Below are 13,524 nucleotides of genomic sequence, written 5' to 3' on the forward strand. Positions count from 1 at the left end.
TCTGCATCTCCTGTATGCCTTAGTAGATCACTAAGTTTAAAAAGTATGTATTTAAACCAGTGATTCTCAACTAGGCAATTTTGTACCTCAGGAAACATTTGCCAATTTCTGGAGATAATTTTTGATTGTCTTAACAGGGGAGAGTGCTACTAGGATCTTGTGGACAAGGATGCTGCAAAACATCCCACAATGCACAGGACAGGACCCCACACCAAGGAATTATCTGGCCCAAAACGTCAATGGTGCCAAGGTTGAGAAACCATGATCTAAAAGTATATATATGTATATATTGCAATACAAAAGTTTTCCCCCCAAAAAAGCATGTTCTTGGCCAAATTTTTATTTTTATTGAAAATATAACAGGAAATAAGCAGCTTGATTATTTGAGATGGGAAACTCTTGGTACTGTTAAATTCCCATCACAAAATCCCCAATCTAAAGGAGGAGGAAGTGAGGCTTACTTTTGTCTGTATATCTGAACCACATAAAAACAAGTTTTTAAAAGAGCTCCAACCTTTATTTTTTAATTACACCTCCAATTCATGAAATCATTATTTAAATCACAAAGATAAGTTTCTTATACCTCACTTCTATCTTACTTTTGTACAAAATATTTTTTAAAAGTTCACATTTATGTGCTAGGAAAGCACAGTACAACTTTTAACAAATATAATTGTTATACATCAGGTTGACAATGATCAAAAGTTTGATAAGACACTATGTTGATGAAGCTGTGGGAAAAAAGGCACACTCAAACACTATTGCTGGTACAACCTTTCTGAACGCAAATTAGCAATATCTATCCAAGTTAAAAATATCCTTTGGCCCAAAAGTTGTACCCACAAAAAACTAATGCACATCCACACGTGCACAAAGAAGTTAAAAAGAATATTCATTGTAGCAATGTTGGTAATTACAGAAGATTGGAAACAACATAAATGTCCATCGTTAGATGGCTAGTTAAATAAATTATAGCATATTCATATAAGGGAAATCTTTAAGTTTTGAAAATAATGAGGGAGATCTAAATGTGCTGGTAGAGAACAATCTAGATCAATCAAAAAGAGTAAGTAGGAATAATGAGCCACGAAACAATATGCAGCTTACTCAAAAGATTTTTAAAAAATATATACAGTATATATATGTGTGTGTACATATAAATATATATACATATAGGACATATATACTATACACACACATCACAGACTATTCATTGCTGGAAACACATACAAGAAACCGGCAAGAATTGACTGCCTCTAGGAAGGAGATTGAGGACCCAGAGCAAAAAAGAGACTTTCACTGGTATTGTTTTATTTACTGACTGAAAATTTAAACAAGTCGCAAATTCTAAGCTTCAGTATTCTCCAATTTGAAATGATAACAGCCTAGTCCATTTATTGAGATCAAATGAAAAAGCATAAAATGCTTTGTAAGTTATAAAGCAGCACACAAAATTATAAATTAGTCCTCTGAATGAATTCTCCAAACCAATTATTATATAATTATTATTATTATCATTCCTCTGACCAATTTCCATAATCCCAAAGATGGGAATGTTTAAGATGAAATGTGGGTGTAGATGCAATCTTAGAACGCAGATTTTTACCTATAGTTATTGAGTTCAATTTAAAAGAGAAAATACTTTAATAACACTATTAAAAAATCTTGGGGTGTTTTTTTTTTCTTTCAGTCTTTTTTCTATGCATGGTTAACTGCATTAGATCGTTTGTCTATATAAAATGTGTCCACTTTACTGTAATACAGCATTCAAATTACAACATTTCTCAGATTATTACAAACTTCTAATAAACATAATTTTTAATGAAGGCACAATATTTTATCTTCTTGATGAGAGTTCAACAACTTTAAAATGAAATTCCAGTGCATAGGTTTGCCTAATGAAGGCTGCCTGAATTAATTAAATTTTTCATTTATTTCTACTAATTTTCCAAGTAACCAGATTCATTCATATTTTCTTTCTCTCTCTCTCTCTCTCTCTCTTCTTCCCTCCTTCCCTTGCTCCCTCCCTCCCTCCCTCTCTCATTCTGCCCCCAGCTCCACCCCCCACCACCCCGCCTTGCCCTCTCTTAAGCCATTTTCCTGCTTTTGGTTTCCAGAGTTCCAATTCTACTAAGTCCAAAACTCACAAAACAAAGAAGTACACAAAGTGTGTTTATAATTCCTTAAAGAGCAAGTAAAAGACCTTGGATTGAGCCTCATATCGGACTATTAGTGAGAGAGATTAGAACTATGATTTGTTGCTAAATAAAGATGCTTGGTCTTTTTCTACTACATGTTAGTCTGTTATCATCATTCTGTATGTAAACAGAGTAAAAACAAAGGAATACAGTCCTAGGTTATTCTTGGGAGACTCACTATTGGACAAACCCAACTGTTCCTAATTAATTTTAACTATGACATCTCCTCCCAAATGCTGAACATTCCAAGCCATTTTTGAGAACGCTTAGATATCACTCAAGAAAGCATGGATTTCCTGAGTATACTGGACTGTAATTGCAGGCAAAAAAGAAAAATATCATTTTTGTGCCTTTCCCATAGTAGGAACTCAATATGGTACCATGCTGAATAAAGATTCCTTTTCCGCTTCTGCGAACATGTTGTAATTTGCATACTATGCCCTGTATATACTGTCATAATTGTTAAACCAGACCACAACGATGATACATTTATTAACAAACACTATATAGTTTTTTAAAAATAAAATTGAAAATAAATGGGAAACTGAAATTATGGGAGATTTTTTCCCTCCAATTTCCAAATTTTTCTATAATGCAGTTATATCACTCTTGCAATTAAAAAAAAAAAAGCACTAAAAAAAAAAAGCACTAAGAGGAATAATATTCTTATAGCATTTATTGTTTTCGACCATATATAGTACTAAGATTATTTTAACCCAGTCCCATTCTAAGAACTTTCTATTATTAAAAAAAAAAAATAATCCTTTATCAATTAAAACAAGAAAACTTCACCATAAAACTGAACTGCTGGAAGATTATTTAAAATACTCATATCATGCCACATTTCAATAAAATAATACTTTTATCATCATGAAGAGCACTACTTATGCACCCATAATTCTATTGTCAAGATACCATGAAAGACACTGGAGATTCAGAGGCAAAAGACATGGCTTCCATCCTCAAGAAGTTTACCACCTAATTAGGACAACAGGGCATATACTGAAAAAGAAAATAAAAATGCAAGGGAGCATTGGATATGCCAAGCATCTAGTTCACAGAGCAGTACAGTGAAATAGACAGCTTTTGAAGTCCTACAGACCTTGGTTAAATAGATCTACCACTTACTAGCTTATGTAAATTACTTCCCTGATTTGTAAAACAGAGTGTTAGATTAAGTGAAGTAAAATTCCTGGCATACAGCAACACCCAAAGGGAAGTTAATGGTATTTTTGTTATTATTAGGGACACAGACATGAGGAACAAATGGGCAATTGGAAAAATTTTATGGGAATTATTAATATGCTTTTGTAATCTATCACCATAAACATAAATCACAAGATCCTTCTCAAATTTTACTTCTGTTGACAAGAAAAAAATAGAACATCTCATGAAAACAACTGAAATTAGAAAATACTAAGGCTACACAGAACTAAAGTACCCTGGAAAAATCACCACATCACTACAAATCGGAGAATATGATCTATAAAAAAGAATGTTAGTTTGAAAGGTCCTTAGATTAACTAACTCAAACTCCCCTACTAGAATGTAAGCTCCATGTTTTGTTATCTCCAAGCTCCAAGAATTGTTATCTATTTTGTTCATTAGTATACCCTCAGTACCTAGAATAATTCCTAGCACATAGTGAATGCTCAACAAACACTTGTTGAATAAATATTAAAGTTAAGAAAACTGAGGCCTAGAGACTTAACTAAATGCCATACAGGTAGCTCTTGGCAGCGCTAGGACTGGAACTAACATTTCATTACTCTAGTATTCTTTCTCCTCTATAAGCTAGAATATGATAATTTAGATAATTTATTTTGGTGGTTGAGAAGTTGGAGGGTTGGTTGACAGGAAGGGGAAGAGGGAGAAAGGAGTACATTAAAACATTTTTCACATTTTCCATCCAACTTTCGGTTTTGCTTAACTGATAAAGGCAAAAAAAATTATAAACTAGACAATCCCAGATGAGTGCCTAGAACACAATAGGTACTTAACAAATATTTGTTGAATAAATGAACCTATTCCAAAGCCATTATTATCTCATGACCAGAGGAAGAAAATAACTTCAGCATGTTTAATCTTTGTAACTGTTATAGAGCCCTTTAGAATTTCCCGTCATTCATAAAGCAGTTATTAATCACTTTCTTCCAGACGGGCACTGAGAGAGGACAGATGAATTAAAAGATATCCCTGCCCTGGAGGATTTCTCTCACTTGAGTATGCCTATATCAGCGAGAGAGAGACAGAGAGAGAGAGAGAGAGAGAGAGAGAGAGAGTGTCTTGGGGGCAGGGGTTGACATAAACATATCTATACTGAATGTGAAACTAGGTTGCATTGTTATCCCAGTTTAGTACCTCCAGCACTTAAAAAATTAAATTAAAAAAACACAAATCAGCAGTTTTAAAATAACAAGGAGGCACATTAGGGTATATTAACACTTGGGAAAGTTCTTTTTCCCGTGCCTTTACAATATATCTTACTTCCTTTTAATGTCTTAAAATCAAAATATTCTAAATTGACTTATTTGAATTGTCAATATAAATGAACCACCAATGTATGTCCTAGCATTTGAGACAATGAAGTATAATACTCCTGATTCAGTATGTACTCTGTGTACATGCTAATATTTAAATATGTATCCATAAGGACATATTTCAATTATTTAACTGTCTATATGTCTATAAAACTGACCGAGCCTGAAGAAAACCTTCAGAGATGAATGCTAGTAAATAGAAACTAAAAACACTGTATTCCCCAGGGAGAGACTAAAGTAGGCAGGCACACAGCTAAGAAGTAAACCTACAGAGGTCTTCAAGGGAACAAAATCTTCAAGAGGGGAAAAACTCCTACCTGAATTGACCAACAGAGCCAGAGAACACCAGCCTGCCAACAGGATCTTGTTTAGTGCAAGTCACTAACTAGACTCATAAAAGAGTGGACACCCAAAAGTCAATGTTGTCATTCCTCAAATTTGAGGGTTAGGAGGACCCCTCCAAAGAGATTCACCACCAAGACTAAATCACCACATTCCAAGGATTCTTCCCCATTATCTGCTTGTCAAAATAGGAAAAGCAACACCAAACAAACTAGGAAACAAACATTCACTTATGAGTAGTAATTCCTGCAAACTGGGGTTATTTTACTCCAGGTACGTTTATGTGAGATTCCTGGTTCCAGGGGTGAACAACTTCACTCAGTCTATCTTACAGTGGTAAGCAAAACACCCCAAAACCTCTTGATCCCAGCAATGAAAACTCTCCAGCCCAAATGTATACCCTATCCCAGTGTTAACGCCTATGTAGCACGAAAAATCCAGGCCAAGGAGACGACAAGGTGGCAGGGAGATACTAAAAGGCAGGCAGGAAGGTTGGGGTGGGTGCCAAGGGGAACCTACCTGGCCACCAGCTCTGGAGACAACATGCTGATAAGGTGAGACTGGGATAAGTGTTGGTCAAAGGAGTGGGAAGGGACTGACAGGTGCATGTCACCTCACCATCCTGGACATCATGGCAAGATTACAACTGACTTTCTTTACAGAGAGGGAAGAATGAGGCTGCCAGAGTCCGTGATGTTGAGAGGTTTTCTGGGAAGCACAAGGACTGGGGCTCTGAAGGAAGCAGAAAGGCAAAAGGAAAGACCCTGAGAACCGGTATTGGTGAAAATTCCCCCAGGACAGGTGTTCTCTATGGTCGTTCCCAGCACCAAGACTGGTGGAACCACCACACCTGTTCAAGGATGTTTCCCTGCTACCCGCTTGGACAGGAGATAGGAATGGCAACAGACATGAGGAGGAAAAGACGAACCGGAGGTCTGACCCAGAGGGAAACCTGATCAAGAGGGGAAGAGGCAGAACTCAGGAAGGGGCTAGCATTTGGAACAGAGACTGACTGGAGAAAACTGTTGGGGAAGGGAGGGCTCTCGTTGGAATCCAGTGGGGAAAGGCCGGTTTAGCGAGCACAGATGCCTTGAGCGTCTGACTTGGGAAGGTGACTCTCACTGGGGAGAGCGCGCTGCCTAACCCAGAGGGTGAGCCTCGTGCGGGCCGAGGGCTGCCCTGGGCGATCCGCGCGAGCTCAACAGGAGCTCACCTGGGACGCTCTGGCCTGGAAGGAGGAAACTTCCTGGGTGGGGGAAAGCTGAGTGGAGGGAGAGGGACCCAGCACCGACTAAGGCCGGGAGGGGGCACGGTGCACTTAGCTGGGGCGCCGCGTGGAGTGGGGCCAGGGGCACCGACCCACCCCGGGTGGGGTCGCGGCTGCCGCGGCGGAGCACCGGGCTGGGGATGGCGCCCTCCCTCCGGCACACACGCACACGCTCTCGCTCTCACTATCGGCCACCTCTCCCGGGGCCGAGAGAAACTGCCCGGGTCGGTGAACCACAGGGCGGTGGGGGAGGGGGCCGGCCGGGGAAACCGACCGATCGAGCGCGGCGGATGGGCGGGTGGTGTTACCTGTGTCAGGGAGAGCTGGGCCGCCGCAGCCATGGTGTTTCCATCATGCACGGGAGGGGAAGGAAGGACGGGCGGACGGGGGCTCGGGGCGGGGAGGAGGCGGAGGGAGCGGCCGGAGGCGAGGCCCGGGCGGGCGGGCTGGCGGGCGTCTCCCCTAACTTCGACAACTTCCCTCCTCTCGCCTGCCCCGCCCGCCCCGCGCAGGCCGCGGTGGTGCCAAAATCCTGGCGCTGGATGTTAAGCAGCCCGGCCGGAGCCTGAATCCGGAGTGGCCTGGAAAAACCCGGCGCGGATACGAAATTAAGGCGGACGGGCTGTGAGTTTTAGGCGGGTCACCTACTTACTCTAAGTTTCTGCTTCTGAAAAATGGGGGAAATTATACCCAAAGTCCAGGCTGCTTGTGAGGACTAAGTAAGATAATGATAGAAAATAGTAACAGTATTTTATATATGCCAGAATCTGTGCTAGATGCTTTATTTTTGAATTGTATAAATGAAGGAATTGAGACATAAGTTGTACTCGTATAAATGAGGAAACTGAAACACTAGTGTCATACCAAAGGTCATACAGCTGATTATATAGCTGGAATAGGATTCAGGTCCGACTCCAAAACCTTTCATTTAACCATCTACTATTACAATGTGATATTCAAAATCTAAAAGGGAAGGGGAAGGAATTCTTTTCTTGCATGCTTGCTGCCTGCCACCCTTACACTGTTCGATAAAAGAGCACTGGGACTTACTCAGTTGCCTACAGCCCTCCTAAAACCTCCCATAGTCCACCTGGCAAACTTCTCCTACTTTCTCAAGACACAACTCAAGTATCAACTCCTTTGCAAAGCATCTGCTAGCCTCCCCAAGTCAGACTTACGCCCGCTTTTCTTTTTAACATTTTTTCTCTGCCTTATGAAGTCATCATCACCCTGGTGACTGCTTACATCTGTCTACCCCTCTAGACTGAGAGTTCCTTGATGACAAGTACTGTTTCTGATACACTTCTATATCCTCAGACCCTAGCAAATAGAACGTACTTAATAAAGCCCATAGTTCCTGCCTACATTAAACATAAAACATCCTACACTTTCTCATGCTGCCATCTTCAATTAGAAAAACCAACCAGTTACTTGAAGGCCTCATCTTTAAAGGATTGGCTTATATGCTCCCTACTTAAAGAAGCCTTCTAGGAAATCCCACCCCACGTCTTAGTTGCTCTGATATGTTCCTTATTATACTCTGCCTTGTTTCTAAAAGGTAGCTTTGTGTGCTTTTCTGTACCCCACTAGACTGTAAAATCCTTGAGGACAGGATGCTGACTGACAACTGTATTCCCCTCACAGATTAGTCTGGCACCAAGTAAGCCTCAATAAATGTTTTTCACCCAGAATTGGTCTTCCTTTCTTAGTTATGGTGGGTTCCCACAACAATAAACCGCAACTCTATCAGACCCACACCTCTGTAACCATTATCATAGCAGTCACCATTTGACCCACCAGGAGAGCCAACTAAACCCAGGACTGAGTTAAAACCCACCTAGGTTTTTAGTCCTTTGTCACCACAGGCAAACCATCCCAGAAATGCCCCCCAGAAATTCCTGGCTCTGTTCAGACCCCTTTTTACAAGGTCCAGCCATGAAGAATAAGCCATGCAGGTCTGGTGAGCAACTGCTTACTCAAGAGAATCTCAACCTCCTTTTGCTGTTATTCTTTTTAACTCAAGGGAGAAGGGGAGATACTGTTTTAAATTACTCCACCTTGGTACCTCTATCAGCTATAACAACAACTGATGTTTCTACTTGAGTTTTCTATTTTACATTAAGATATTTGAGCTTCACAACTCTGAAAGGTAGTAATCACCATACCCACTTTACAGGTGAGGTAACTGAAGGCCAGAGAGGTCAAGTGATTTGCACAAGGTTAGACAGCTCATAACCAAAGCAGTATAGCATAATGGAATAAACAGGGCGTGGACATCAGAAGCATCCAGGTTCCAATGCTAGCTCTACCATTTCTAGTTGTACAAACTTAAGATTGTTGTGAGGATGAATAAAACAACATCTGTGAAAATACCTAAAGACATAGATACACAAATTTCGCTAAGAAATCTGAAAGTCATGGAAGAAATTGATACTTTAGGGTGAATAGAGTCCCAGTGTATAGTTTCCTAGAAAAGCAATGTGGGGTAGTAAAGAGAATATTGGAGTCATTTAGTGTATGACCTCATTTTCTCATGTATATAAAAGTTTTCTCATGTATAAAAAAAGTATTTGAGCCTCATTTTCTCATGCAAATCAATGTGGAAAATATTGAGGAAATATAAGGTATTATCGTTATAATTATTGTGTGATTGATATTAAGTGAAAAACAACACATATGTATACAATATTGCTTTTCACAATTTATAAATGTTTTTACAGCATCTAGCACAACTCCCGGAGTCGAATAGGCACATGATAAAAGTTTGTTGAACTGAACTGAATGCATAGTCTCGTGCAGTTATTATTTGGATCCTAATTTTATCCCCATTTTAAAGATAAGAAAACCAAGGAACAAAGATTTTTCTAAATAACTTGTTTAAATAAGGATTGCTTAAATCAGGTTTGGGCCTTGGTTAAAACGACAGTAATGATAATTAGACCTCTCAGCCAAGGAAGACTAGTTAAAAATCATTATATTAGAATTGCTCCAGGCCCCTTCCAGACCACCAATAATTTGTACTCGTTTCCTTCTCTGCTCATTGGTTCTGGTTTAAATTAAAAACTTGACATGTAGTGGGGGGTGGGAGTGATGGTCTAAACTGAAAAAAAAAAAAAAATCTAGCACTTCTGGGACTGGATTTTTTTTAACGATACACCAATGATAGTTTGCAAATGCGTGTCCCAGATCTCGTCAAAGCACTGGGTCATATCCCAAATCTATTTTAGGAGAGTATAATGTAGCTAATGGAAGATATGTTATTATCTAATTCAGTGTAACAAGAATGAGCTTCATGGAGCAGACAAAAAGGGCTTAAATGTTTTTTCTAGGGCCACTTAATATCTCTGGGTCTCTAAATCTCACATTCCTAATGTGTACATTGGAGATAATATCTACCTTGTAGGGATGGTGCAAGGATTAGAAAACATGCATAAATGTCCTATCAAAGAGCCTGGCTTGGAATAGATGTCCAATAAGTGGTACTAGCTATAAGGATACCATTTTTTAAGACCACTTCACCCTTTAACTCTCTACGCCTCAGACAATCCTGCAATTACTAAATCAGTTTTGCAGATACATTGCATTGAACAGCTGATACACATATCCCTGTCATCGGAAAGGTAGATGTTCTCTAGGTAAATAAAGCTGTGTATGATGACTTCAATCTGGATAGTGATAACCAACAATTGCTGCTTTCATATTATTTCATTGAATCCTCAAGACAACCCTATAGGATTATTAATTTTATTTTACAGAAGAGGAATTTGTCCAAATTCATAGTGAATTATACACTGGCCTTCTGACTCAAATGTACTTTTTACTAGGGCATGTTGCTGGTGTCCTGCAGATGTTACTCACACCCAAGGAGACTTGATAAAATGGTGCTTCTAACCATGGAAACCGGAAGATGAGGCTCCAGATTTATAAGAACCCTAAACCCAGGATGATCCTGAAGAGAACTTAGATCATGAACAGTTTTGTCATCAGCCTATCATCCCATGTTTCTATCCTACTCTAACTCCCACTCCCCCTCGCCAACCCACCCTTAAGGGAAACCACAGTGATTTGGGTTTCTTTATTTTCTGACTTTTGGAGGGGACTGTTGCATCAGCTCTTCCTGAACACTGCACATCTGTGATGCCAGCATTTAGAAATGCAGGATGATTGATTGGAACTATGAAAAAAAAACACAACCAACTGTGGGGATCTCTCTGAATATACAAAGAACTAATTTATTTGCATGAGACTTTAAGAACGGCCTTCCATATAAATGGTGCTAAGCTACCAAAAAAAAAAAAATTATACTGCAATTGTAATGGTAATCTGGAGCTCATGCTTCCAAGCTGCTGGTTTCATAAATATAGCCCATTATTGTTCATGTTTGCCCAGGGCAGAAAGAATATGTGAGGCTGCACAATAATAACAATTGTGCTACACAAATAACTGTCCCTGTGCCAGGGACTGAAAAGAACATGCAGTAAGGATTTTAAAACGCCACACACCCAGGGTGTGATAGGACCGTTTAAAGACGTCATCATTGCTAATTTTTCAGGGCATCAGGGTGTCCTAGAAAGAGCCTGAATTTAGAATTGGGAAGGCCCAGCTTGGTCTAGCGTTGGCTCTGCAACTTCCTAGTTTTGTAACCTTGGACAAGTCAAGGAACTACACCAACCCATGGTTTTCTCTCCTGTAAACTTAAGGTAATAATAACACCTGCCTGATAGTGTATAATGATGATTAAATGAAGTTCCATGTGAAAGCAGTTAACCAGATACCTGGCACACAACAGAAATAAGTGTTAGCTCCTTTATCTTCCTCCTGGAGAGTATTTAGGGTTTAAGAGGCTAGAAACAAAATGGAAATCACTTTTTAAAATCTTCAGTGGTTTTCCAAAGCTCTTAATGCTGTTTTGAATAAAATGTATTCATTCATTTGTAATATTTATTGAGCACTATACAGTAAGGGAGATTATTACATTTATGTCCCAAAAGCTCCATTGGCTTCTAGTGAACAAGCAAATGCAGTTTAACACCTATTTACTTCCTTTTTCTTTCCTTTTCTTTTTTTCTTTTTCTTCTTTCCTTGTGAAGGGTCCTAGAAACTATAAGAAACCAAAAGAATATCATTAGAAAGACAATATTTTCACTCAAGGCTGCAGGTCCTTTCATCTGCAGATTTCAAAGCATTGTTTCCATAACTAATTACTAGCCCTGCTTAACATGTGGGAATGCTGAGACACCGTCAAATTAAGAAGCTTGCTCTAAATCACAAGGCAAGTCAGTAGATGGGCTACAGACAGAACAAAGCTGTCCTGTTTGCCAGCCTTGGGCTCTAAAGTAGGGCACATGAGAGTCAACAGAGTCTTCGAGTAATGAGGAGAAAAGTTTGGGGAATTCTGATTCTGTATCTTTAAATCATTGTAAGTGACAAGAGCCTGGGCTTTAGAGTCAAATTTGACTTCAAATTTCAGCTCATCCCCTTCTGACTGCATAACCTCAGTCAAATGATAAATTACGTCTTGGTTTTCTTTTCTGTAAAATGGGAATATTAATTCTTACTTCTAAGAGTTTGGGGAAAGTTAAATGAAGCAACTTTTGTGAGAGAGCCTTGCCCAGTGTTCTGTACTTAGCAGGGTCACATAGTTGGAGAAAACTTAAACAACCCCCATATACATTTCATGACAAATAGACAACTCTTTCAAAGATTTTTGAAGCCATAATCACAGTTGTGTCTGAGTTTAAAACGATGACTGTGTCTTGAACATCTCATAACACAAATAAAGGATGCCTTGTTTAGGCCTTCATTGCTTTTCTTCCTTGATTCTGTGCTTTCTTTCACAGCCCAAGTCCAACCTATCGGCAAGTTTTGTTAGCTCAACCTCCAATATATATATATATATCTCCAAAATTTCAATTCTATTTTCAAAATGTATTCTAGGTATGACCATTTCTCATCTTCACTGCCACCATTGCCTCTTTTGTGGTCTGTTGCTAAAGCTCTTTAATCCCAATTCTATGTTTGCACCTACATCTATTCTCCTTATAGACAGAGGTAAAAAAAATCATATCTTGTCATTTCCCTGTTTACTTGTAAAACCCTCTAGGACTCCTCACCAAACTCCTGACCATTGCCTTACAATGGGGCCAGGCTTTCCAGGTAAAGAATGTGTCAGCAAAGGACAAAAGAACAAGTATGTCCTGGGCATGGTGAGATGTTTGGTGGGGTGGAGCATGGTGGGGATGGCAAAGGGAGGAACTAGCAGAGAAGGATGGAGGGGGTGTTAGAAAATACCTAGAGACAATCGTGGCTGGGCCAGAAGAGGCTTATAGAAATGTGTTTGAAGGGTCTCAGAGAAGCAAAATCACTATTGGAAACAAAGGAGACTGTGGGGGCGGAGCCCCAGAGAGTAGTTTCCAGGCTCTCGGCCTCACATAGACAGGTGCTGGCTCAGGTAGTAAATGGCCAACTGTGATTGCATGGCCATCAGCTGTGGCTAGTTGGCCGTCAGCTGTAACCAGTGAGCCATTGGCCACTAATATAACTGCTGTGGCTAGGCTAGGAGAGGGAGGAGGAGAGAAGAAAGAGAAAGAATGGGGGCTAGCAAGAAGATGGCGACTGGGCTGGCAAGCGCGGATGGCGGTTTGCGGACAGTGTGGATCCAGCCTCCAGTGAGAGTATAGTGCCGCCAGAGAGAATAAAGTGGTATGACTCCCCTACCTATGGCTCCGTGGGTGTTCCTTTTTGGCCTCACCATATCCTGCGTTCTTGTATGGGGAGCGGGAGCAGAGACCCTGCAGGCCACCCAGCATGACAAATGGCGCAGCGAGCAGGGTCACCCGCATGACACATGGCGTAGTCGGCAGGATATGGTGCCGGCCAAAGCTCCCCGAAGGACGGTGGAGCAGTTTGTGCATATGAACACCCAGTCTCTGGAAGACCAGGAGGAGCAGCTGCCGGAGAGCTGGACCCCCGTGGAGGGGTGGGAGGACGTGGACGGTTCTCCCACCAGCACAGGAAAAGCCATGCAGCTGCTGGAGAGATGGAGCCCCGTGGAGAGGTGGAAAGATGTGGACGGTTCCCCAACCAGCACAGGCCGGAGAAAGCGAAGGTCGTTGCAGCCCTGTGGGCCGGGGAAGTTCCTGCTCAGGCAGCCCGGATGCAGGACTTGTAGTCCCAG

At 40.7% G+C, this 13,524-nt stretch overlaps 1 protein-coding gene across 5 annotated transcripts in view; it reads right to left on the reverse strand.

Annotated features, from left to right (window-relative positions):
• EPS15 (epidermal growth factor receptor pathway substrate 15) overlaps positions 1 to 6,829 on the reverse strand; it is a 102,093-nt gene extending 95,264 nt beyond the window's left edge. For 2 of the 5 annotated variants that reach the window (XM_019742857.3, XM_019742856.3), the window contains exon 1: positions 6,656 to 6,820. In XM_019742857.3, coding sequence (XP_019598416.2) covers positions 6,656 to 6,688 — 33 coding nt within the window. In that variant the 5' untranslated portion in view covers positions 6,689 to 6,820. Of the gene's footprint in view, positions 1 to 6,655 lie in introns of all 5 variants that reach the window. The other 3 variants (XM_088791133.1, XM_074334711.2, XM_074334710.2) reach the window with 3 other exon arrangements.
• Positions 6,830 to 13,524: the final 6,695 nt, after the last annotated feature.

Source organism: Rhinolophus sinicus, chromosome 14, assembly GCF_057876585.1.
Source record: "Rhinolophus sinicus isolate RSI-liver-muscle chromosome 14, RSI-T2T, whole genome shotgun sequence".
Taxonomy (NCBI): domain Eukaryota; kingdom Metazoa; phylum Chordata; class Mammalia; order Chiroptera; family Rhinolophidae; genus Rhinolophus; species Rhinolophus sinicus.